Source organism: Chiroxiphia lanceolata, chromosome Z (assembly GCF_009829145.1).
Source record: "Chiroxiphia lanceolata isolate bChiLan1 chromosome Z, bChiLan1.pri, whole genome shotgun sequence".
Taxonomy (NCBI): domain Eukaryota; kingdom Metazoa; phylum Chordata; class Aves; order Passeriformes; family Pipridae; genus Chiroxiphia; species Chiroxiphia lanceolata.
In genome coordinates, this window is record NC_045671.1 from 45064351 (window position 1) to 45087288 (window position 22938).

A 22938-nucleotide genomic window follows, 5' to 3' on the forward strand; every position below is an offset into this window, starting at 1 on the left:
AATGTCTTTCCCAAATGGATTTTGTTGTGGTTTCACCCCAGCCAGCAACCAAACCCCACGCAGCCCCTCGCTCACACCACCACCAGTATGACTGGGGAGAGAGCTGGAAGGGTAAAAGCTGGAAAACTCATGGGTTGAGATAAAGACAATTTAACAGGGAAAGCAAAAGCTGTGCACACAAGCCAAGCAAGACAAGGAATTAATTCACTGCTTACCATGGGCAGGCAGGTGCTCAGCCATCTCCAGGAGAGCAGGGCCCCATCACATGTAAAGGTTACTTGGGAAGACAAACACCATCACTTCAAATGTCCTTCTTGCCCCCACATTATATACTGAGCATGATGCCATATGGTCTGGAATCTCCCTTTGGTCTGTTGGGGTCACCTGTCCCAACTGTGTCTCCTCCCAACCCCAAGCCCCCTTGCCAGCATGGCAGTATGAAAAACAGAAAAGGCCTTGGCTCTGTGTAAGTCCTGCTCAGCAGTAATAAAAATACCTCTGTATTATCAACTCTGTGTTCAGCACAAATCCAAAACATAGCCCCATACCAGCCACTGGGAAGAAAACTGACTCAACCCCAGTCAAGTGCAGCAGGTTGTCTGATGCATTGCTACCTTAGTTGTCAGAAGTACTTGTTTGGCTTTTTAAAAACAAAAGACTGGAGATATGCAGTGCAAAACTGTCTCATGCCAAGGAAAAAAACGTGTTTGTGCACTATGCAACAGGAATTTTTTTGAGATGCAAAGTCTTTATCGTATGGGATTTGCATTTGGCTGATCTAGTCAGTGGACAGGCAGACATGCCAATAGCAAGTTTTCTCTTGGACAAAATGTTTTTAAAAGTCTTATCTCATATATGAGACTGTGAAGACTGACAATAGTAGGTAGATTTTAACTTAATTATGTCTTCCTGAATCGTGGTTTTATTCATGCACTTTAGTTTTCCAACTGTTTAATAACAATAGCTGTATTGTTTGTGCACTTTTTACTGGAGTTAAGAGGAAAACATCAGACTTGCTATGTTGGAAACAGTAGGAAACTCTAAAGGCTAGTATGCTATGCTTATCCTTGCAAGTCAGGGATTTGCAGTGAGAGATTCAGTGGGACTATGCCTTCGCAACTTATTGTTGAGGTGTCCTGAAAAATTCAAAAAAGTACAAGCGCTATTTTCTGTGTTGAAAAACAAAAAAAAAAAAAGAAAAAAAAAAAGGAAACAAAAAACTTGGTAAAATTTTGGTTTTTTTTTAAAGATGGGTGGTTTTGTGTATTTTTATTAAGTAACTCAATGGTATTTCATTAAAACTTCCTTAATGCCGCAGGAAAAATCAAAACAATGGTGAAGATTCAGACTTAAAGCAAAGGAGACGGTAAATATATGATCTATAGCAGCTGTGAAATTATAGTTAAGGTACTGATCATATTTTAGTTGACTGCACCCCCTCCTTTCCTTCCTTCTCCCCCATCTTCTTAATTGTTTAAGAGGTTTGTTGTGTTATACCCATTTCATTTTCTTTTTTGTATCCTACTTTTGCTAAAAAGCTCTGTGGCATAGCCTTCTCAAAGCTTAGTCTTGCAAGCTACCTTTGCACATTGTTGCTACACTATGCTACAAGCAGTTTGTGAAAGTTTACTAAAGGCTTGTCTGCAACTCGAAAGTCAATTCCAGAAGTTTTAGCTTTCAGATTTTACAACTGCAGATTTGTTTTTAATTTTTCAGCCTCTCTATAGTTTTTTAATTAATCTGATTTGAAAGCGAGTATGCTATAATTTGAGATGAATTGTTCTGCAAATGGCAGGTGCAAAGGCATATGTAACTCCTCACTGTCTTCTCATGGTTTTGCACATTTTTTTCTGACTTTTTTCTTTTCTTTTTTCCCCTCCCCTGTTCAGTCTTAACTGATTGTCACATTCCAGACAAAATGCTGGTGTGAATTCAGGTGTGGCCTTCAACAGCTTCAGTTTTTGACAGATTTTTGCCATATCAGCCTGTCATGACTGTTCTATGCTTCTCCTTGCTCCTGTGCTCCTACTCACACTGCCAGAATAAGGAGACAGTGGAGTGCATTTCAATGTCAGGGACTGCTGAAACTTGTCCTGGAGGGGAGGCACTTGCAGGATGTGATTCACTGCTGAAGCACGGGAAAGGAACTCTGGCAGGGATACAAACATCTCGGGGATAATCACAGGAAGTCAGAGAAAGTGCTTACATAATTTGCATTTATTGTATCAGATAACAGATCTTTTTTTTTAAGAAGGCTACTATTACAAGCTGCCAGTGGTAGTCCTATGACAGATGTCCAGCACATAAAACTGAGAAGATTTAGTTAAGCACCTCAGGTGAAAAACCCCAGTGCTCAGAAGGGACCTCTTCCCAAAGGCTGTTCTTGCTGTATTACAATACAAATGCACAGGTTTGTTATTGTATATCGCAACAGACCTTCTCCACTTCCTCAGAATTTGGCTACTATACTCTCATTGTAGTCAGAAATAGACTGCACCAGAATGTGAGCTTTCTCTGCCAGCTATTTCTTTGAAATACTGCAACACACCTCAACCCCCCAAGCTCTCTCCTGGACTGTATTTGCTGTGTCTCTTGCCAAACTGACTATGCCTTCCTTCCTGCTCCTTGTATCAGACCATAAAGGTATACTACCTACAAAATATTAAATATATTTCATGACAAAAAAAAAAGGCAATAAAGGATGGAAGGTACTTTGTAATTGTCAAAGATCAGGATGATCTCATGTGTTCTTGCATTTGGCTTAGGAAAGCACCTTTGTTTCTGTTTTTTGTGTTTTGTTCAGTAAAAGCTGGTGTTTAATATTCAGTGAAAGATAATATTCTGACAGCAACCGTAAGCAGCTGCCGCTCAGCTGACAGCTCAGCAGCCCTTCTGTCTCCTCACAAGTGCTTCCTGACAGGGAACACAAGGTAGTTTGATATGTAGTATCCAAAAGGTGGATCAGATTTCCATTCCTGAAAAGCTAGAGAAAGGGCTTATCTTGAATTTGATCAAATAGTTTGTTTTATCTTGCACTTTGCCTGCCATGCTGTGATTTTTGGTGCTTTGGTACATTATGGAATAAATTGCTTAAATCACAGTAAGAAAATACTTGTGGAAGAAAAGAATCATGCTAATGACCCAGAGGTGTGAAAGAACACTGTTGCTTGAATGACTTATTAATGTTGACATTAGTGGAATATTTATTAAATATCCAATAAGATTGGGGGGGAGAAAAGTATACTTGTTTTGCAATTCTAAGGCATTTATTGCTCTTAACTCTTTTATTGTGCTGGAGTGAATCTTTTCAGTGCTACCTTTTAATCTTCTTTCTTCCTTTGGGGTTACAATTTTCTATAGTTATACACATCTTTTTTTATCCCCACTTTAAGCTTCACTCAGAAACGTGTATATTTTACCTGGGAACCTAGCTATCCTGACCCTCTTGGTGCCTTTAGATTGTGAGCATGAAATTTGGGAATGAGGAGAGGTTTCTGCTTCTCCTCTGGGGAAATGTCAGTTTCCCAAGCTTATTCCCTTCAGACAAGCTGAGTTGAATTGATTTTCCTAGGCTTTAGTTGTCCTATTATTCTAAGACATTCTGTAGTTTGACTAATCTGTCTTCTTATGAAAGTGGCTTACCAAAGAGCAAAAGCAAAGCCAGGAACAGACATTCTGTTTTCCATTGCATGGACCAGCACCAATTCTAACTTCTGATATTCTAAAGCCTTCTAGACTGGCTCATGTTAATATCAGCCAAGTTTTCGCATTAATTAACTGGGCTGTTAGTATAGCAGTGAATTTTTCTTTGGAGGTACTCATAGAATCAAAGAATTATTTAGGTTGGAAAAGATCTCTAAGATCATCAAATCTGACCATTCAGAGACCATCATCACACTAAAGAACGAATGGTCCGAACCAGGTTTTGGTGAGAGTACCGGTTTTTAGGACCTAGCCCAGTGGTACAATAACAGCGTCCTGGTTTCTAGGACAAAAACCCTGACAGCTGGTCTGTCTGCTCCAAAATGCAATCAAGGATTTAAGGGTCTCAGATAGTAGTTCCCAAGCCTTTCTCTCTACCAAGAGCAGTTTGCCTGTAGGTAGTTCAGCCTGTTCCACCAGTGTTTTTCAGTAATAATTAGAACCATAAAAGTCACCTTACCATTTGAAGCTCTGCAGTCAGAGGTAATACAGAAGTAACTGTTTTATTTTGTTTTCCTCACATGATGCACCATTTTTGTAGCTGTGCATCAGGTCATCCCAAAGCTGGGCTGGTACACACCAGTCTGTGTGTGCACTTCAGCCCTCTGTATTTATAAAGATAGTGGTGTTTTGTCCATAGTGCCTGACACTTGAAAAATGTGAACTTTAACTAGAGGCCAGATGGAAGTTGAGGTGGTGAATAGAAAAAGACAGATCTGTGAGCTTTCTGTTTTGCTGGCAAAACCAGAATTGCTGTATCATTTCTGTTGGGCTATATCACAATATGCAAGAAGAAAAGAGCCAGAATCATACAGTTTAAAGATAAAACATTTCACACATCAAAGAAACATACTGCTGTGGCATATTCTCAAAGAATGCTGAGAGATAAAATAAAATAAATTTAAAAACCCCCAAAACAGTAAAATAATTGAAAATGAAATAGCATGCACCTGATACTACACTTTGGGTGCACTACTTTTGAAGCAGTTGTTCACAATTAATTAATGAGAAGCAGATAATATGACTTGCAGGCGTAGACAAGCCCTCTTGAGTCTTTTAATTCTAATTTTCCTCGTAATGTTGTTGCAGTGTTGCTCTTTCCCTGTTTAGCGCTGCAATAATTTTGATGTTTGTAGATAATTTCATCCTGAGATGTTTCTTTGCTCTTCTCCAGATCTCGATCTCGCTGTAACACCAGCAGTGGCAGCGAATCAGAAAATTCCAACAGGGAACATCGGAAGAAGAGAAACAGGTGACCTTTATATACTTTAGACATGGGGACATGAAGCACAAACAAATGGAGATGGACTTTTCTCAGCTAAACGTAGAAAGATGGAATCTAACATGTCTTATATACATAGAGTCCTCCCGAGGCAGCTTAAGGTCTTTTTCTGAATAAGAAGAGCAATAATTGCCAAAACACAGGTTTCATAGATGTATGCAATGAATGCCTGCCCTCCTGGAAAGAACTTGGAAAGAACTCAGTAATGAACCACAAAATCAAATATGGGGCACATTTACAAAAGACTTGCAATATAAATGCAAATAAAGCAGATAATATCTTGATACTGATATTTTCAGCATATACTTCAATATATATTCAAGTAAATTCAAGTGCAGATTTACAGAAAAAAAGCTTTTGAGGAGAAGTAAAAATAGGTTTAATGGATCTGAAACTCAAGTTGTTTTTAAATGCATGCATTTAATTGTATAATTATTTTATTTTCCAAAATGTGAAGTGTGGGCCTTAACCCAAAATGTTTACAGTGTCAACTTTTAACAGGATAGTAGTTCATATCAAGTGATGCTAACAAGTCCTGTTTTATATATTCTATTTTTTTTTGTTGCTGATATGAAAAACATGGCAAAACAAGTGATGTCCTTTAAGTTCCCTTTAAAGCTGTATCATTCCTGTTGCACTGGAGATAACATCATTGGAGAGTTATTTATGAAAATATATTTTTAAAAAGCACATAGAATTTCTTCATATTGCGTAAACACAGTCTAAAATTGGACAAAAGAAGAATTGTTAAAGGCAAATTTTCTGTGAAGCTGCCTGCATGAGCTGCCATCATTTCTTCTTGTCTTACATGCAGTACTGTGAGTAATAAATGATTTTCAGATCTTTGGAAGCTCTTAGTAATAATGGTATGCTGGATAGTGCTGCAGGAAAAAAATCATTGTGAAATTCAAAGGGGCTGGTATAAAGCTTATCTGAGACATAAGATTTCTTTTCAGTTTACTTAAATTAGAGCCCAGTCTTGTAAGATATTTGGCTAACAATAACCTGGTGTGCATGGAAGATTTGTTTTCCAGCTGAAGTTTGAATGAAATGCTGAGTGTAGTTTCAGTGATCAGTGTTAAATGGTATTTTATATTCCTTTCTCTTAGAACACTCTTGCCAGGTTTTTTTTTTATCCAGTGAAACTCTTTGTGCAGGGAGCTCCACAAACAAGTGAAAGAAATTAGAGACTGACCACAAGAATGTTTTAAGAACTTCTTGCAATATAAAGACTGAATTGTGAGAAGGGTTAGGTACTGCTAATCATTTTTTGAAGAATAAAAGGACCTTTACCAACCCTTCCTCACTTCATGGAAAAACATTTAAAATTAAAAAGAAAAAAAATCAATTTATGTGGATTGTTTCTAGGTTTTTCACATTTTCAGAAATTAAGATACAATAAAAATGTTAATGTTGCAGCATCTCTTCTTCTTAGGTGATCACTTAATATCAGACCATATAAAAATATGACCAGATAAAAAGTCATTATCAGTGTTAAATTAAAGAAATACTAAATGAACTGGAAATCTGAGACTTGTACCTTGTAATCAGGTGCAGGAAATCAAACAGTCATAATGAATTCCTGCATTTTGTTAGCAGCCACAGCAGGAATATAACAAGCTGAAAGGGCAGAGGCACTGAGTAGCTTTCGTGTTGGCAGAGGTGAGCCAGCCCTTACAGGGTGAAATAGGACACTATAATGAGCCTTGCAACTGCTGGTAATCAAGTTTTACCTGCCACATAGATAATTTATTTCCCAGTTCAATAATCAGGTCCCTGGCTCAAGCAGGAATAAAATTGTTTTGTTTTATTGGAATGCAATGAGTGAGTACTCATCTTAACCAAAGGAATCTGCTTCTGATCACAGAAGAATAGTATATATTGTTCACATGATGAGAGATCACTGTGAACTATTTGTCAGAAGAAAACACATTATCAGAAAAAAACAGAAATGTAAGCGAGAACTTCTGAAGGTACAACACTGGAAAAATGTTAGGGGGAAACTCTTTACTTGATATCAATCAGTCTTTGAGGTTTCATTCCATCATATGAATGTTTTATCCAAGGCAGATATTCATAAGAAAGTGAAGAAAAAACAATTATGAGCGTATTTTAATCATAGAAGAAATGCATTTGCTTTTCTAATGCTGTTGTCAAAATTTATTTTGTGGAGAAAAACATAATAAAGTTTTATATAATAAAAATAAAATTTTATTTTACATAATAAAATGTACTCTGAAGAATAGTTTCCTGCTTGACTACACTTAGAAGATCCATCTGATTAGAATCACAGAGTGACTGAATAGTTGAGTCTGGCAGGGACCTCTGGGTGTCATCTGGTCCAGCCACCTGATCCAAGTGCCCATTGCCCCATGGCTTTTGAGTATCTCCAAGGAGGGAAACTCCACCACCTCCCTGAGCAACCTGTGCTAGTGCTTGGTCACCCTCACAGGGAAAAGAAGTTTACTGATGTTCAGGTGGAGATCCTGTGTTTCAGTGTGTGCCCATCATGTCTGGTCACTGGGCACAGCTGAAATGAGCCTGGATTTGTCCTCTTTGCACCTGTTTTCAGGTGTTTATGTTCATGGATGAGATCTCCCTGAACCTCCTCTTTTCCAGGCTGAACAGCCCCAGTTGTCTCAGCCTTTCCTCATGAGAGATTCCTCTGTCGTCTTGGTGACTCTTTGCAGGACTCTCTCCATTGTGTCTGTGTCTGTCTTGTCCTGGAGAGCCCAGAGCTGGACCAGAACTCCCGGTGTGGCCTCACCAGTGCTGACTAGAGGGGGAAGGATCACCTCCCTTGATCTGCTGGCAATAATTTGCTCAATGCAGCCCAGGGTCCAATTCAGCTTTTTTGTTGCAAGAGCATGTTGCTGGCTCATGTTCAACTTGCTGTCCACTGGGACTCTCAGGTGAACTCAGGTGAGCCTGCTTTCCATCCAGGCTCTTCCTGCTGTCTTTGACATTTCTGGTGGGATTCAATTCCATTTGAGCTTTGGCTTTCTTAACCCCATCTCCACATGCTCAGACAATGTTTCTGTTCCTCAGTTCTTGTTCTGTTCTTCAGTTCCTCCTACATTACCTGCTCCTGCTTTCGCCCTCTGTGGGTTTTCTTTTTGTGTTTGAGTTTTGCCAGGAACAGCTTGTTCATCTATGCAGGCCTCCTGGCATTTTTGCCTGACTTCTGACTCAGTGGGATGGGGCTGCTTTTGAGCTTAGAGGGGATGATCCTTGAAGATTAACCAGCTTTCTTGGACCCCTTTTACCTCTTTATGCTGTGGGCCTTGTCCAAGGAGATCTTTGTAGAGGCCAGAGCCCCCTCTTCTGAAGTCTAGTGATGTAATCTTACTTTTTGCCCTCCTCTCAGGGTCCTGAATTCCACCATCTCTTGGTCTCTGCAGCCGAGGCTGTCTTTGACCATCACAGCCCCTATAAGCTCCTTGTTGTTGTACATTGTATCTGAAAAACAACTTTATGCTTAAATATTGTGAATGGCATGTCAAGAATCAAGTCTTCAGAATTGCTTAAGAGAATTTTTCGTTGCATAAATCTATCTTGCTACCATACCACCTGAAATGAGAAAAAACCCCACCTATAAGACAACAGATAAGTGATGATAGTCATAGGACTTTCCGTTTTATCCTCAAGTCTTCCTGCAAACAATGCCTAATTTGTTACTGTGATAGCTATTAATCTCAACTGGATTTATTTCACGTGCCAGGAACATGTGAAATATGTCACTGGGATAATATATTTCTATATAGGCATAAATCAATGTGTTCCCTGTGGGATCAAATAGTGAAAAGAATGAAAGGAAAGTTGTAATGGGGTTTGAGAATAAGGGCAACACTTTTTATTCAGAAGTATCTTTAAATATAAATTTAGTGTTTGAGTTAAATTTCGTTCAGAGTTTTTTTTTCATTTCTATTGCTAAAAAGCTAAGAAAAATTGCCCCCAAATTATTAGAATTTGATAATTGTATCTGAATAATGTATTTTATGTAGAGATTGTGTCACCTTGGTCATCCTTTACCTTGTTAAATGTGAGCATAGTGCCTTTATTTGCATCAGCAAAAGGGATGTTTTGTTTCTTCATGTCTCCTCTATAGTAGGGTTCTGCTGTGGTACTTCAGGTGTGCTGACACTGCTTGTTTTAATAGCTGCCATGTTACTTTATGTATTTAGATTTTCAATATTTTGCTCAAATTGAAGAGATGAAAACCAGTGACGAACACTGTTGTATGGTTCAACAAATAGAAGAAAGGAGGCAAAATAGAAATATGAAGTACTTGGGGATAAATGAATGCTTAGCTAAGGACTGTGCTTGCCATGCATCAGTAGATGTTGATCTACAGGATTAATAGAATGAACCTGAGCAGAAATGATGTGGAACTTCCTCAGGAAGAGGTCATTTCTAGGAAGTGTGGAAGTGTGGTTTCAGGCACAGAGGTGCAGGATCTCATGTGTTCTGTGCTGGAGTATGGACCTCACGCTCTGCTGCACTGTGTGGGTTTCTTGAGAAGAAGGAGTAGTTCTGGGTTGTTTTATGGCAAACATTTGAGTGTCTCCTTCAGAGCACAGCTGTCTACTTGAGCTGTTAGGAACTGGTGTTTGGGAGAGGTGGCAAACCCACCACCCACAGCAGGAGTGCTGGTCTGGCAGCTGCAAGTTTTCTTTTTGTGCAAGTGACTGCTGTATGTGGGAGGCAGATGGTTGTGTTTATACCATGTGGAATGATTGCTGTCTCCACAAACTAGATTATTTGGGACAAAAATCACAATTCATTACTTGTTGCTGTGTGAGTTCCTCTACTAAATCCTTAGACAGAAGTTTATGTTAATACCTGTCACCAGATTACAGATTTTAAAAGATTTGCTTAGAAATTAAAACCTGAGGTTGCAGTCTTCTCCAGATGCTTTGTACCATTTGATAGACCTGTGGCTGTTTATAGTAGTTGGAGATCCAGCTCAAAATTTATTATGCATCTGAAAGATCTGATTAAAGGAAAAGCAGCAGCCTGTGTAGCCAGTTTAGCCTGACACAATTCAAAACTCAAAGAGAAAAGTACATCTGTAGTGAAGAGCAATAACATGGTTTGCATTTCCTATGTCTGCAGTGTAATCCCCTTATCTCTGTCGGCTTCGTTGTTTGTTTTACCTGTTAGTCTTTCCATTTTTTGTTAAGCTCCTCTGGTTTCTTCACTATGTGAGTTGTACCATCCTATCTGACAATCCACTTTCAGGTGATATTTTCCAGGGTTGTTTTGAAATCCCTTTAAACTCACTGCTGTGACCAAGCATATCCATTTGTTTCACTTAGAACTTCATCCCACCACTCATATGTGCAACTCCAAAACTGTGAGAAGCATCTGTGGAACTTTGAATTGTAAACACTGGCAAGCTGGCTGTCCTGACTGATTGTGGCATTGTAGGACTACATCAAGCTAACCAATGTGCTGGGTTGATAGGATTTTGACATGTGGTTCAGTTTGCAATGCATTCCAATAATGAATTCATGTATTTAAAAAAAAAAAAAAGGGGAAAACAAATTAAAAATAAAAGGCATAGCATATTGTTTAGATGCCCACAAACAGAGATAGGGACCAAAGCTTCAGAGGGTGATGCAGAAGGAGTGCCATGGGAGATCTGCATTCATCCTGGGCTTTGTTGCAGGTCAGGATGAAGGGACTGCCTCTTCTGAGTGGGAACTCACCAAGAGCATCAGGGGATTTTCTCTGGATCCTAGGAAGGTGTGCTGCAGCAAAGTATTTGAAAAAGTTCTAGTAGTAGAGCCTTATATCATGATGTGGGTCTTCCACTTGCTGTGTAGATGAAGTGGGCTGTAAAAGGGGAAAAAAATTCTAGATGTTTGGCTTGGACTGGGAAGAAGGATTCAAGCTGTGAGCCTGTTCTTGAAGTAATGGATGATTTCTTTTTTGGCTTACGCTGTTTCTAAACAACAAATCAGTCAGTTTTCTTTTATACAGTTCTTACATTTTAACTTAATTTAGGAACATTAATTAAAATTTAGCAAGACGAAAAGTTAAAGTACTGCATTGCAGGAGCTGGATTTTTTGGGGGAAAAAAAGTAATCCCAATTGCTTCTCAAAGCATCCTGCATCAGAGACCTCAGACTAAACTCCTGGTACTTGCTTTGCAGATTACGGCAAGAGAATGACATGGTTGACTCAGCTCCTCAATGGGAAGCTGTGCTGCGGCGACAGAAGGGGAAAACCCAGGCAGATCCAAACTACCGACGATCTAGGCACAGATCTCGATCGTATGTAACCTTTGCACCCTTTGGTGTGAAAATTAAGGCTGCTGTAGCATGTTAAAAAGCAGGAGGTGTGTCTCCAGCGTGGTGGTGGCCCTCAGCTGCTGAGGAACGGAGATTTTTATGTGGCTCTGCTCTCACATTAGCAGATTTGTCTTTGGTCAAACTGCCTTTGTTTAGTGATTTGAATTTCAGGGCACAAATAATGCAGGAAGGGCTTTGTAACAGAGGAACCCTCTCCATCACCTTGAAAGAAGTCCTGGATGGTGTTGTGGCTCATTGAGCATTGGTTCTATAATGAAGACAGTGATTCCCCACTTCTAAGCAGCAAGTCTGTGAAAGCATTCAGATTTTATGTGGTAGCTACAAACATTTGTGTGAAATACATGCACACTTGTTTAATCATATAAATCTGGAATGGTCCAGATGAGAGCATCTGCTGATGTTTCCATGTCAAATTACCGTTGACAAGCAGCAGTCAGTGATACATTGCGTCCTGATGTCCGGATTTCCACAATGGAATTGTACTGCTAGGCAGTGCCATTTCTGCCAACAGCCAGTTTAAAATGGTGAAGTTACCAGCTTTTAAAATTTATTTTCCAAAACTAATGAAAATGTTGGTTTCTTTAATTCACATTTTTCTTCTAAGGGCATGGATTTGGTGTGTAAACACTGTGTGTTTGTGTCCAGCCTAATCTACCATCCTGGCAGATTAGGAAGCAGCACCAACTCCAGCGTGTCTGGTGACAGGGCAGGCAGGGCAGGGCAAGTCAGGGCCAGTAATATTGAAGAGTTTGGGGAGAGCGGCTATGAGGCACTGGAAGATGGAGGCAAGAGAGAGCAGTCTTTGTATCCCCATTCTCACTGACTCCTGACATGGATATTTTGCCAGTCCTGATGCTGATGGTGTAATGTGTGACCTCTATAACACATCCCTTGGGTACTCCGAATGACATCTTTTCTTGAATTTACCTTTCATGTTAAGACTTAACAAGAAACACTGTATAATTTTATTCATACCAATTGAAACTGTTATCTTCACTGAAGTTTCCGGTATTAAAATCCATTTGAGTTCTGTTTTCAGTTGCCTGTGTTGTTAAAACTCATTTCTGCCTCCAGTTCTGTAACATGGAGTTTTAATTCTTGATGAGAAATAGAATTTGCCATTGCAATTCCAAATACAGGAATTTCTACTTTAACAGGGTTTGTACAGACTTGTTCACTTTCAGCTGCTCAAAAGTCATGTGTTATTAGGTGTAATTGTACAATGATACATTACTAAAAATCAGGAATATTGAAGCTCACTTGTATGGAATCCACAAAATGCAGGTGATTAAATTTGATTTCCATTTCTTTTATTGTTTACAGAAGGTGCTGTAAACTAGGTGCTATTACTCAGTTAATAATGGTTTGATTAAATTTATAGTCAACTTTTTTTTTTCCCCACAGGCCAAGTAAATGTCATTGTTTGGATAGCACAGGTTCCTTCTTGTGGTTAACTTGACTTACGAAATGGCTTTTATTTCCCAGCAAGTGACAGTCTGAGTTATATTTAAACTACTATTAGCAAAAAACATAAATGTGAAGTATCTTACTTAACAATCAAATGTCCTAGAGGAAGCAAAGAAATAAGGAAATCCTGGAGATTTTGGATGGTTTCTCATTTCTTTTCATTATTGTTTTAATGATTCCTGTGTTCCTCTTTTTTATCTCAACCTCCAGTTTAAAAAAAAAACAAAAACAAAAACAAAAAACCAAACAAACCTTCCTTGAAATAAGCCCAGATCTCCTAAGTATGTCAGAGATCCTTCACATATGCAAGTAGGAACTAAAAAAAGTGAGTTGGGAATTCCTTTCAAAGTTCTTTGAAAAAAGGTTAGTAAAAGGCATTTAACTGTTAACCTGTAGTAGGTTATAAGAGAATTTATTTGATTTAGTTTGGCTCAACTCTTTGTTTACATGACTGGATACAGGTTAGAGAAAAAGGAAATATGGTTCTGTAGGGTATAGTTGTTTTGGTTTTAAATGCTGTCATATCATCATTTCAATGTGCACATTTCAAAATTGATACAAAACCTTCGTTTTAGCAGTACAGATAAGTCTTTCACATATTGCACCCAGCTTGACTAGAAGTTTACTCTGGAAGTGTGAAGTAGTGGCTGAAATATTTGTTACTGTACCTGGCACAGTGCATTTCATTTGTTTGATAATCAGTAATATTAGTCATTGGTGGTGATGGTGAGATGGTGTCTCCTTGGTCTCTAGAATAAAAATATTTAACAAGAATTTGACCTTTCTTTCTCCTAAAGGAATCAGCAAATGGAGAGAGCTCCTACTTCTAGTTCCACAGGATTTACTTTCAAGAGTTCATGTAAAACATCTGTGTAGCCAAAGGGCTTTTTCTAATTAAGAAGAATGGCCATAAAATTCCATGGCTATTTAAATTTACCATTGATGACTCAAACTGAAATATTAATAGGGGTGCAGATGCAGACACAAAAAATAATGTAGACCTTATTATTGTGAAGAGCTGTTCCAGCTTGTGCAAACAAAATAAAAAAATAAACAAAAAACCCCCATGACATTCATCCTTTACTGAGAATTCCTGTTAGATTTCTTGTGCATTACAGAAACTGATTAGCATACAAATTGTCCAGAAGGTATTGATTCAGATACTGAGATAGGACAATCTGAGTCCCATATATCACAACTGTGATTCTAAAACAATTCACAGTAAAAAGATGAAAACAATGTGAAAGGGGGATTGTGATCTGGCTTTAAAGATTTAACAAAAGGTTTGCTTTGTTTTGTGCTCTTAAGAACCACACAAACATTAATTTCCTTTGTAGTATGTGCAATACCTACATTTCATCTTACATTTCACCTTTCTTTTTGTAAGCTTTCCATCATTCCCTTTCATAGGAGCCTTTGGAAAGCAAATGCTTTAATTAAGTTAGTTTTTCTGTATCATATTTCTTTATATTCTTAGGTATGGAGTTAACCTGAATAAATACTGTAAGATTATGCTAGTATGGTAACAATTCTTAAACAGATGGGAAAATAACTAATTACAGGATGCAAAATCTAAAAGCAGTTTTCTCTGGCGAGTCACTGTATTTAGCGCTTTTTTTTCATGGGATGCCATTTGCTAAACTGGTATAGAGCAAAGTCTTTCTTACTAGCGTAGTTGTAGGGATGGACAAAGGGAAGGTGGCAGAGATCACAGAGTAAAGTGCTTGGAACTGGTCACAGAAAGCAGCAGGCACAGGTCCTAGAAAATGAAGAAATAAAGATGACTTTTTATTTCATCACTCTCCACAACGCCTGAGAAATTAATATTTTTTACTGTGGGTGAGGCTTCACATGGTATTTGGTGATACTTGTGACATGCTGAACTGCTGTATTTCCATGAATAAGTAAAAGCCATGAGCTGATCAAATAGGTCAATGGTGTGGACAATACCCTGCTTCATGTGGATCCTGGGTTTGGGATTGACCTTAAGGCTTTGCTTCCTCAGGCAAACTAGGGCTTGTAAGCACTACAAAGCCTCCCTGGAGAAGCTGGCATTTTCAGGGAGTTTTCTCATCCCCCACTGCCAGATTATTCAGCCTCAGAAGAGGATGCCTATCTTCCCAGTCCCAGGGTGAATGCAGGGTTTGCAGCTGCTATTTTGTGAGCAAGAGATTGTGTGGAAGGAGAAATCAGTTTGAAACTGAGGGGTGAAAAAGGTTGTTAAATGCCACTGCAGGGCAAAACACTGCATCAGGGAGTTAAAACCAGTGTGGACAGATGTAAGAAGCCAAAGTAAATGAAAAACTGGAGAAGGAGAGGTAGAAGTGAATATTGGAGAAAACTAAACAGCCCCTTGTGGCTGTGGCTGTTGTCATCATGAGGACCTGAGGAACTGGAAAGGACAGCAGTCCTTCAAGGACCAGGGCGAATGTGTCATGCTGCCTGGAAAGCCATCACTGCCTTGGAGCTTGAGAAGGTTATGGATTAGTTAATTTTAGTCTTACTAGGGAAACACAAATGCTAGGTTGTTTTTCATCCTTTGTTCTCTCTCTGCTATTTATAAACCAGTGAACTAATATCTCCCAGTACTTCTGCACCTGTAAAATCTAAAAAAATACCCCCAAATATTACCATCTCTAAATACTCTGCCTTTACATCAAGTGTAAAATGTTTACTGCAGTGTAGATGTCTCTGAGCATTATTCCTAGGCTGAAGTCAGGCAAAAAGCTGAATACAGTAATGGTGAAATAGGAAAACGTTGATACAGAGAAGTTTAGAATTATTTCTGATACAGCTCTGTCACTGGTTGAGGGAGAACCAATTTAGTAGATGCTAAAAATGCAGAATTCTGCTGTTCTCCTTGATCTTCATCTAAATTTGGATTATATCATTCCAAAGGCATCTTTGAATATGACTGGCCCTTTTGTTTAAGGAAAAGAAAGCAGACTGTATGACCTGATGATGTAAGACTTAACCTGTGAGAAACTGGGAGCATTTATATGTGCTGAATGTGTCTAAAAGTTGCATCTCACATCTTAGACGGTGTGGAACCATGTGGCTGTCAACACTGAGTTTATGTATAAAAATGCCAATGAACAGAGTTATCTAATCCCTCCATGCAAATGTAGCCCCTCGCACTGTGTATTATGTATTATCCTGAATGGGTTTTGGTAAATTCTAGGTGCAGCTTCAACATCAGCAGTGGTTTTGTACTAACCCTTCAATAAAAAAAGATAAGAAAAGTAAAAATAAAGGGGATCCAGTTAGAACCAGCAGACTCTATAATTCAGTGGAAAATGTGACACATGCCATTTAGGCTTGCTTTCCTATGTATCCATGTCTGCAATAGGGGAATTACCTTTTTTGGTAAGTACTTCACCTGTGAATTAAATGCTTAGTAAAATCTTTGTGTGCACAAATATGCATAGCTGGTTTGATTTGTTCATTGTTTGGTTTTTTTTGTTTTGTTTTGGACTTTGAGTTTTTTTCATACTGGATACCAAATGTAAATAAAGTGAGCAGAAACCCTTCTTGGAGATGACCAGAAAGCAATTGTGGTTGCAGTGAAGCAGCTGGTGCTGACTGGGAGTGGCCAGGGATTACTGGTGCATCAGCCTTGTGTGTCCAGTCCCTCCTTCTGCCCAGAAAGGTCTCTGTGGGCCACAGGACATTTCTAAAGGCGTTTTACTGAAGTGTTATTCCAAAACATGTTGTCCTTGGAGGAATAAGGGGTGGCAGTAGTGAGGCACTGATTTAGCTTTGGAAATTCTGCTGTTGTTTATATTTTATGTATACTCTTGCTGTAGGCTAGTGGAACTGGAATTATGATTGAGAGCCTGTCATTCAAGAACTTACTTTACAGTTGAAATAAAGCAATGAAGTTTAATGCGTTTTCTGAGATAACAAACCTTAAAATGGAACTCATTGGTGGATTCTGAGATTACATTTATCATGATTTCTGTGCAGGGTCTGTGCTGTTAAAAGTTACTAGAACAGCAACATCTCACATTATGGTTTTCACAGTTCAACCTCTGTTGTCTTTGTTCATATTTATAGGAGAAGCCCAGATGTACAAGCTAAAGAAGAACTGTGGAAACATATTCAGTAAGTGCAGTCCTTGTAGGGTCTTGGAAGATGCTTGGTTTTCCTCTAATGTAGTTATTCACATGCCCTGCACTGTGGCTGTAAGGCATTACATTCTCATTTAGTTATATGCCACAGTAAATTATGTGTGTGTTAATGACCTGCTGTGTGTAGAATATACTGCAGATTGCTGAATGCAGTGAATACAGAAGGCCGTTGTATGTAAATGAATTATTAAAGAATAATGCATCGTTTTAGAGATTTATTCCTCTGTGGCTTCCAAAATGTCTTTGTTTGTAATACTGACACTTTTAGGATGAGACTCCATATGCTACAGAACTACCCGTTAGGAAGGTATTTAGTTATTTCTGAGCATATTAATTGTTTAGGATACATCATAATGTGAAGCAACAGGATCAGATTTGCAGGGAGGTGAGAGGAAGGTGTAACAGGATGCAACATACAATTGAAGCAATCAAGGTGAAGTTACACTTATTTCTAAATAGATTTCCTATTTTGATGTCAAGATAGCTTCAGGGCTGACAACAGCTTGTTTCAGTAAATCTTTTAAGCCCACTCTAATAAAAATAAGACTATTTTTGCATTTCATAGTTACTGTTACATTTTTTACTTTTCCTGATCCTTTATAGGAAGGAGCTTGTGGATCCATCTGGCCTATCTGAAGAGCAGTTGAAAGAAATTCCATACACTAAAGTAGAGTGAGTTTATGTCAGGATTTTTCTTTGTGAATGTAAAAGCCCACTTTTCTTATTTTACTGTGAACTCTGTCATATTGAAAGAGAAATGGGTTTACACATAATCTCTGAGCTCTTATCTACTCCAGATACTCATCTAGAGTGGGTTGGGTGAGGTTACTTAATAATCTTGAAACCTAGTATTTGCTCTTTTTAAAACATGAAAAAAATTGTCTTCATCTCTCTATCTCTCCCCCACACTCGTGAATCTGTCAGATCTCTGTATGTTCTGTATGCCTCCCTATGCCATCCACGGATATTTTTTATATTATAAACTACAGAATCAGAGAGAATTGGATGCAAACAAGCAAATCTATTTATTTCCTAAACTTTTTCTTTGTTTTGAATATTTATTCTGCTCACAAGGCACTGTTTGACCTCTGCAACCCCCTTCCTGGCTTGTCATGGGCAGCTGCCAGGGCACAGCTATTTCCTTGAGAGCCAACACCTATTTCACTGTGATAATTGCTCATTTGGGATGCCATGTGTCAGTGCAGCTGTATGTGGCAGAAACAGCATCCCGGTTTGTATTATAATGTGCTTCCACAACACCACTAAACAGAAAAGTCTGATGTTAAGGATGCTTTAATAAAGAATACATTAATTTATACTTCATGCTGAAATATGGGCATGCCAGTTTGTGATCTCTGCACTTCGAAAGCATTGAATTCCAAGTACAGGCTTTTTTTAAAAAAGCATCAGCCTTTTAAATTCAGCCAGTGCAATAAGCCATCTGTTATACTTTAATAAGAAATGGGAGGATCTCTCAGTCTGCAGCTGAATTTATGTTTTGTGCCAAAGATCTGGTTTATTAACCTACTGCTGTGAATTCTGTGTCTCTCTCAGGACTCAAGGCGACCCGATCCGCATTAGGCATTCACATTCCCCTCGAAGCTACCGTCAGTATCGGCGGTCCCAGTGCTCTGATGGTGAAAGATCTGTCCTGTCTGAAGTGAAGTATGTCAATGTGGTTATTAGCAATGCAGTCCAAAAGCTATTCAAAGATCATGGTGATTAGAAGTAGCATAAATATGGCTGATTGGTGGCACAGGATTCAGGCAATCCTCTAAATACTATGTCTTCTGAGCCACATGAATGAAACAACCACAAAACCATTTTTGGTCTATTCTGGGCCACAGTGGCTTGCTTTATCCACTTGGAAGGAGGAAAAACTGAAAAAGTTGAAATAAACCTGTATTTGCCTTTAGTGGTAGGTCATGAAGTTGCCTAAGGCATGAGAAGTCATGAGTTGCCTTCCAGATTCCTTCATCCTTAATAGAGTTAAGATGTTATCTGTATTAACTCTGTAATTTGTTTTGTAGGAAGTCTAGTACAATTCTCTTCATCAATGGGTGGATCAGTCTTTCCTAAAAGACTGAAGAGGAGTGATAAATGGAAAAGTGACAGCCCCATTCTCAGTTGTAATAAGGCCTTAAAAATATAAAAAGCAGTTTCCTGATGATGTCACCCACCTGGAAGGCTAGTTTTAGCTAGATAGCACCCTGAAGGAGGTGTAGCTCATCCATGATTTCAAATGAGACTCATCTTTACTCTGAGGTGGTGGGCACATGTTACCCAGAGAAGCTGTGGCTGTCCCATCCCTGGAAGAGTCCAAGGCCAGGTTGGACGGAGCTTGGAGAATTCTGGTCTAGTGGAAGGTGTCCCTGCCCGTGGAACGAAACGATGTTTAAGGTCCCTTCCAACCCAAACCATTCTAAGGTTCTCTGATCTTGCATGAAGTTGGGCTGCTTCTGTAGACCAGGAGAAGACAGGGATGGGGTGGCCTGTGCCCTGTAGATGCCCACTGAGGATCAGCATGATAGCTTTCAGATATCTAAAGTCAGGTGATAAACCTTTCAGATCTATGCAGCTGTCTGGGTTGGTTTCATTATTCTTCTTCTGCACACTTATGTTTCACTTCATTAAAGCAATATCCATTTTGTGGTATCGTAATTCCAGCGTTAAAACTGATCTGGTCCCTCCACTGCCTGTTACACGATCTTCAGATGTGAAAGGTCCCAGCATCCAGTTGACTCAACAGGTTAGTAATTGTAAATCCTTTTCAATTTTTTTGGAGGGAGAAGTGGGGCTTTAGTGCTTTATTTAAATTAAGTCTTGTTTTCACTGAAAAGTAAAGCTGGCTGTGATTTTTTTCAGCAGCAGTATCACTTGAAATTTTGCATTTTGATTTTATTTACAGTTTCTTGATATTTCAAAATACATGTAGTTCTGTAGCATATGCCCCTGTGAATATCTGCTTCTGCTGCTGGAGAACTCTTTTCCAGCTTGAGTTTCATACATTCGTAAGATGATACTCTGCTCTTCACAGAAGGAGAACTTAATTTCAAAACTTCTTAAACTATGCAAATGGGCTTGTGATGCAGATATAATCACAACCTGCTATCATTTTTTCACCTCTTTTAGAGGTCTTCTTAGAGTTTTGTTGCTTGGGCTTGAAGCATTTTTTTCTTTTTTTTTTTTTTCCCCTCCTCAAATACTGAATATTTTTTTAGGTTATTAGGTTATCTAAAAAGGACAGAATGTGTCTTTTCTAGATGCAATCACTATCTTTCATCATATATTCTATCTCTCTTCTTTGATAGTTTTGTTGAGCTTCAAATGTGAGAAGCGAATTCTATTCAAAAGCACTTGCAGGTGGGCGTGCAAAAGGAAAACCAAAACACGGAAGGGAGAATTCCAGATACCTAACTTCCCATACCAGTCATCAAGTCTGTTCATCTAGCATGTGGATATACCAAAACTGCATGCTGATTCTGTATGTAGTGTGGAAACTGCACAAAATACAACTAGCAAAATATGTCCTATTTTATCTTGTAAGCAATTAGAATAATTTAAGCTTGTACGATTTTAAAACAATAAACAGGTATTTTTCACATTAAGGCTAGTTAACACAATACCTATTTGATAGGAATTAAGTTCAATGATACTTCTAATTCCTGCATATGATGGAAACTGAAAAAGATGAGCTGTCCTTGATGTTTCTGTAAGGACTTGCTCCAACAGTGATGGGGAAGTTGGGTTACTTAAGGCTAAGCACATTTACATGCTCTGTGGAAATAGGTAACTTGTTCTGTTCAAAATCCACATTGTCTTATTTCCATTCCTATCCAATAACATGTGGCTTAAATACATGCCTTATGAGGAGTTAAGGTTAAAATGTTCAGTGTCTATAAACAGCTCTCTTTTCCCTCTGCCCCAGGCCCCCTCACAACAGTGACCATTAATTCCTTGTGAGTGTTTGCTTGCAATGCTTTGCTAAATATCAAATAATGAATTATGGCATTTCCTGAATGGGCAGTATAGCACAGAGGGGCAGCAGCTGGCAGGAGGCAAGAGGGAGAAAATGTTCTGTTTGATCAAATAAATGTAGAGACTTCAATATTCGTGGAGTATGTGTGTGTATATATATATATATATATATGTAAATTGCTGTATCCATAGCCTAAGGCTTTCATAGCAATAGTTGGCAAAATATAGTATTGAAATTCCTCAAAACTTTTTCAACATGTTTAATTTGTTCTTTTCAGAGACTGAATGGATCTAAAGACAGTCTAATAGAAGAAACATCTCAGCCATCCCCTAATAATGTTGATGGAAAGCCCACCACCAAGATCATAAAAACTGTACAGGTGTCACGCTTCAAGGTGGAGACTTGACTGGTGAATTGAAGATGGTGCATGGATTTTAGTGTTTGAAGCTGAGAATTTGTTTATGTGTGCAAGGGAAGGAACTGACATCGACATGGTAGTAATTTCTTCAGGACACCTGGAAGTGCAACCTGCTTGCTGGGAAGACCAAGCAATGCTTTTATCACTGACTGGATATCACATTCTAGTGATGTGACTGATTGAGGAGAAGCTGCCTGGTAGACAACCAAAAAGAAAAGTCCTAGTAAAACTGAATGATCAGCAGTTACATTTCCAAAAAATAAACAAAAAAAAAAAAAGAAAAGAAAAAAATAATTGCTGCAACAAAACAGGCTTCATGGTCTGCTCTGTAAGTGAATAGCCTTGTTCCAAAAAGTGACTGTTAATTGACATGATCAGGACCAGATTCTTCAAGATAAGTAAAACAGTCATATTTTTGGTCGATTGTGCAATACAGTGTGATATGGGGAGAATTATCTTCATGATTTCATATGGGGATCAACTTATGTCCTGAGACATAAGGACTGATAGCTTTTACAAGGTTTGTTTTAGCCTAGCACAATAACAGATGTTGTATTTTTATTACAAATTTTGAATCAAAAATAACAGACTCAGTAACGCTCTGCAGCAGTGAGTTCCATAGATGATACAGATTTACTTTCTCTTGGCAGTTTTAAGTGTTCTAAATTTTGAATGTCCTTTTATGTAGAGGGACTGTTTAATTGAACATTCCATAGTGTAGAAATACATTTACCAACTTATAGTAAAGCACACTGGAAACAAACTGGAGAATATGTACTGACCCACTGTATCAAGAACTGCTTAGCAAGGCACTTAAGTGCTGGTTAAATGAAACTTGTGGAGTAGTATTTAAGACAGCTAGGAAATAGCCTTTTTAAATTTTAGTTTTTAACTAGATTAGTAAAATCTGCCTTAATCTCCTATCATAGAAAATAATCTGTCACTTTTCTCTGAGCCATTTCTACTACGTTAAAATGTCAAAGGCAGTATTTCAGGTTTGATTACTACAATTGTTTTTTTCTGTTGTCATGGTAGGAATACTAAGTTTCAATGATGCTGCACATTGAGTGGGTTATCTGCCAGTATGTATCTGAAGTGATACCTGGCTCTTCTCTTGTCCTATCACTCTGTACAAATATCTGAAAGTCATTCCTCTGCCTCCCATTTGTCCACAGTCAGCACATGTATAAAGCCTTCTGGTGCTGCGAACTTCTAAGCAGCTTAGCAAAGTCTTTGTTTTTTTGTAATTTTTGCTAAGTGTAATCCTCAAACTAAATACTGAATTTGTCAAACAGCATTGTAAATGGGTTTAGTAGCTTGTGCCTTTCTACATCTATCCTCCTTACACTCAACTCCCATGACCTACAGTGATTTACAGTGATCCTGTGTTTTGTAACCTGAGCAACACTGTACCAGGGAACTGCAGCCCTGTCAGGAAAGCAATACTGTTTGAGAACTGGAGTAAGCATAAGGGATTACCGATACACATTTGAACTAGCAAAACTAATAAGTGAAGCCTTGTATGATGTGTTTTATTTTCCACTTCATTTTTTGATCCTTTTTTGTATCATGATCTGAGGTGGCCAGGTGGATGTTACTAGCCATGGCAGTAGCCGTACAGTTCTTGTATTCCTATCACAGTA

At 38.6% G+C, this 22938-nt stretch overlaps 1 protein-coding gene across 6 annotated transcripts in view; it reads left to right on the forward strand.

Annotated features, from left to right (window-relative positions):
- The window catches only part of EPB41L4A (erythrocyte membrane protein band 4.1 like 4A), a 133148-nt gene extending 110451 nt beyond the window's left edge, over positions 1–22697 (forward strand). For 4 of the 6 annotated variants that reach the window (XM_032675281.1, XM_032675285.1, XM_032675287.1 and 1 more), the window contains 8 exons: positions 1319–1366; positions 4877–4954; positions 11143–11262; positions 16825–16872; positions 17502–17570; positions 18453–18563; positions 19566–19647; positions 21155–22697. In XM_032675281.1, coding sequence (XP_032531172.1) covers positions 1319–1366; positions 4877–4954; positions 11143–11262; positions 16825–16872; positions 17502–17570; positions 18453–18563; positions 19566–19647; positions 21155–21283 — 685 coding nt within the window. In that variant the 3' untranslated portion in view covers positions 21284–22697. The remainder of the gene's footprint in view (positions 1–1318; positions 1367–4876; positions 4955–11142; positions 11263–16824; positions 16873–17501; positions 17571–18452; positions 18564–19565; positions 19648–21154) is intronic. The other 2 variants (XM_032675284.1, XM_032675286.1) reach the window with 1 other exon arrangement.
- The last annotated feature ends 241 nt before the right edge of the window (positions 22698–22938 follow it).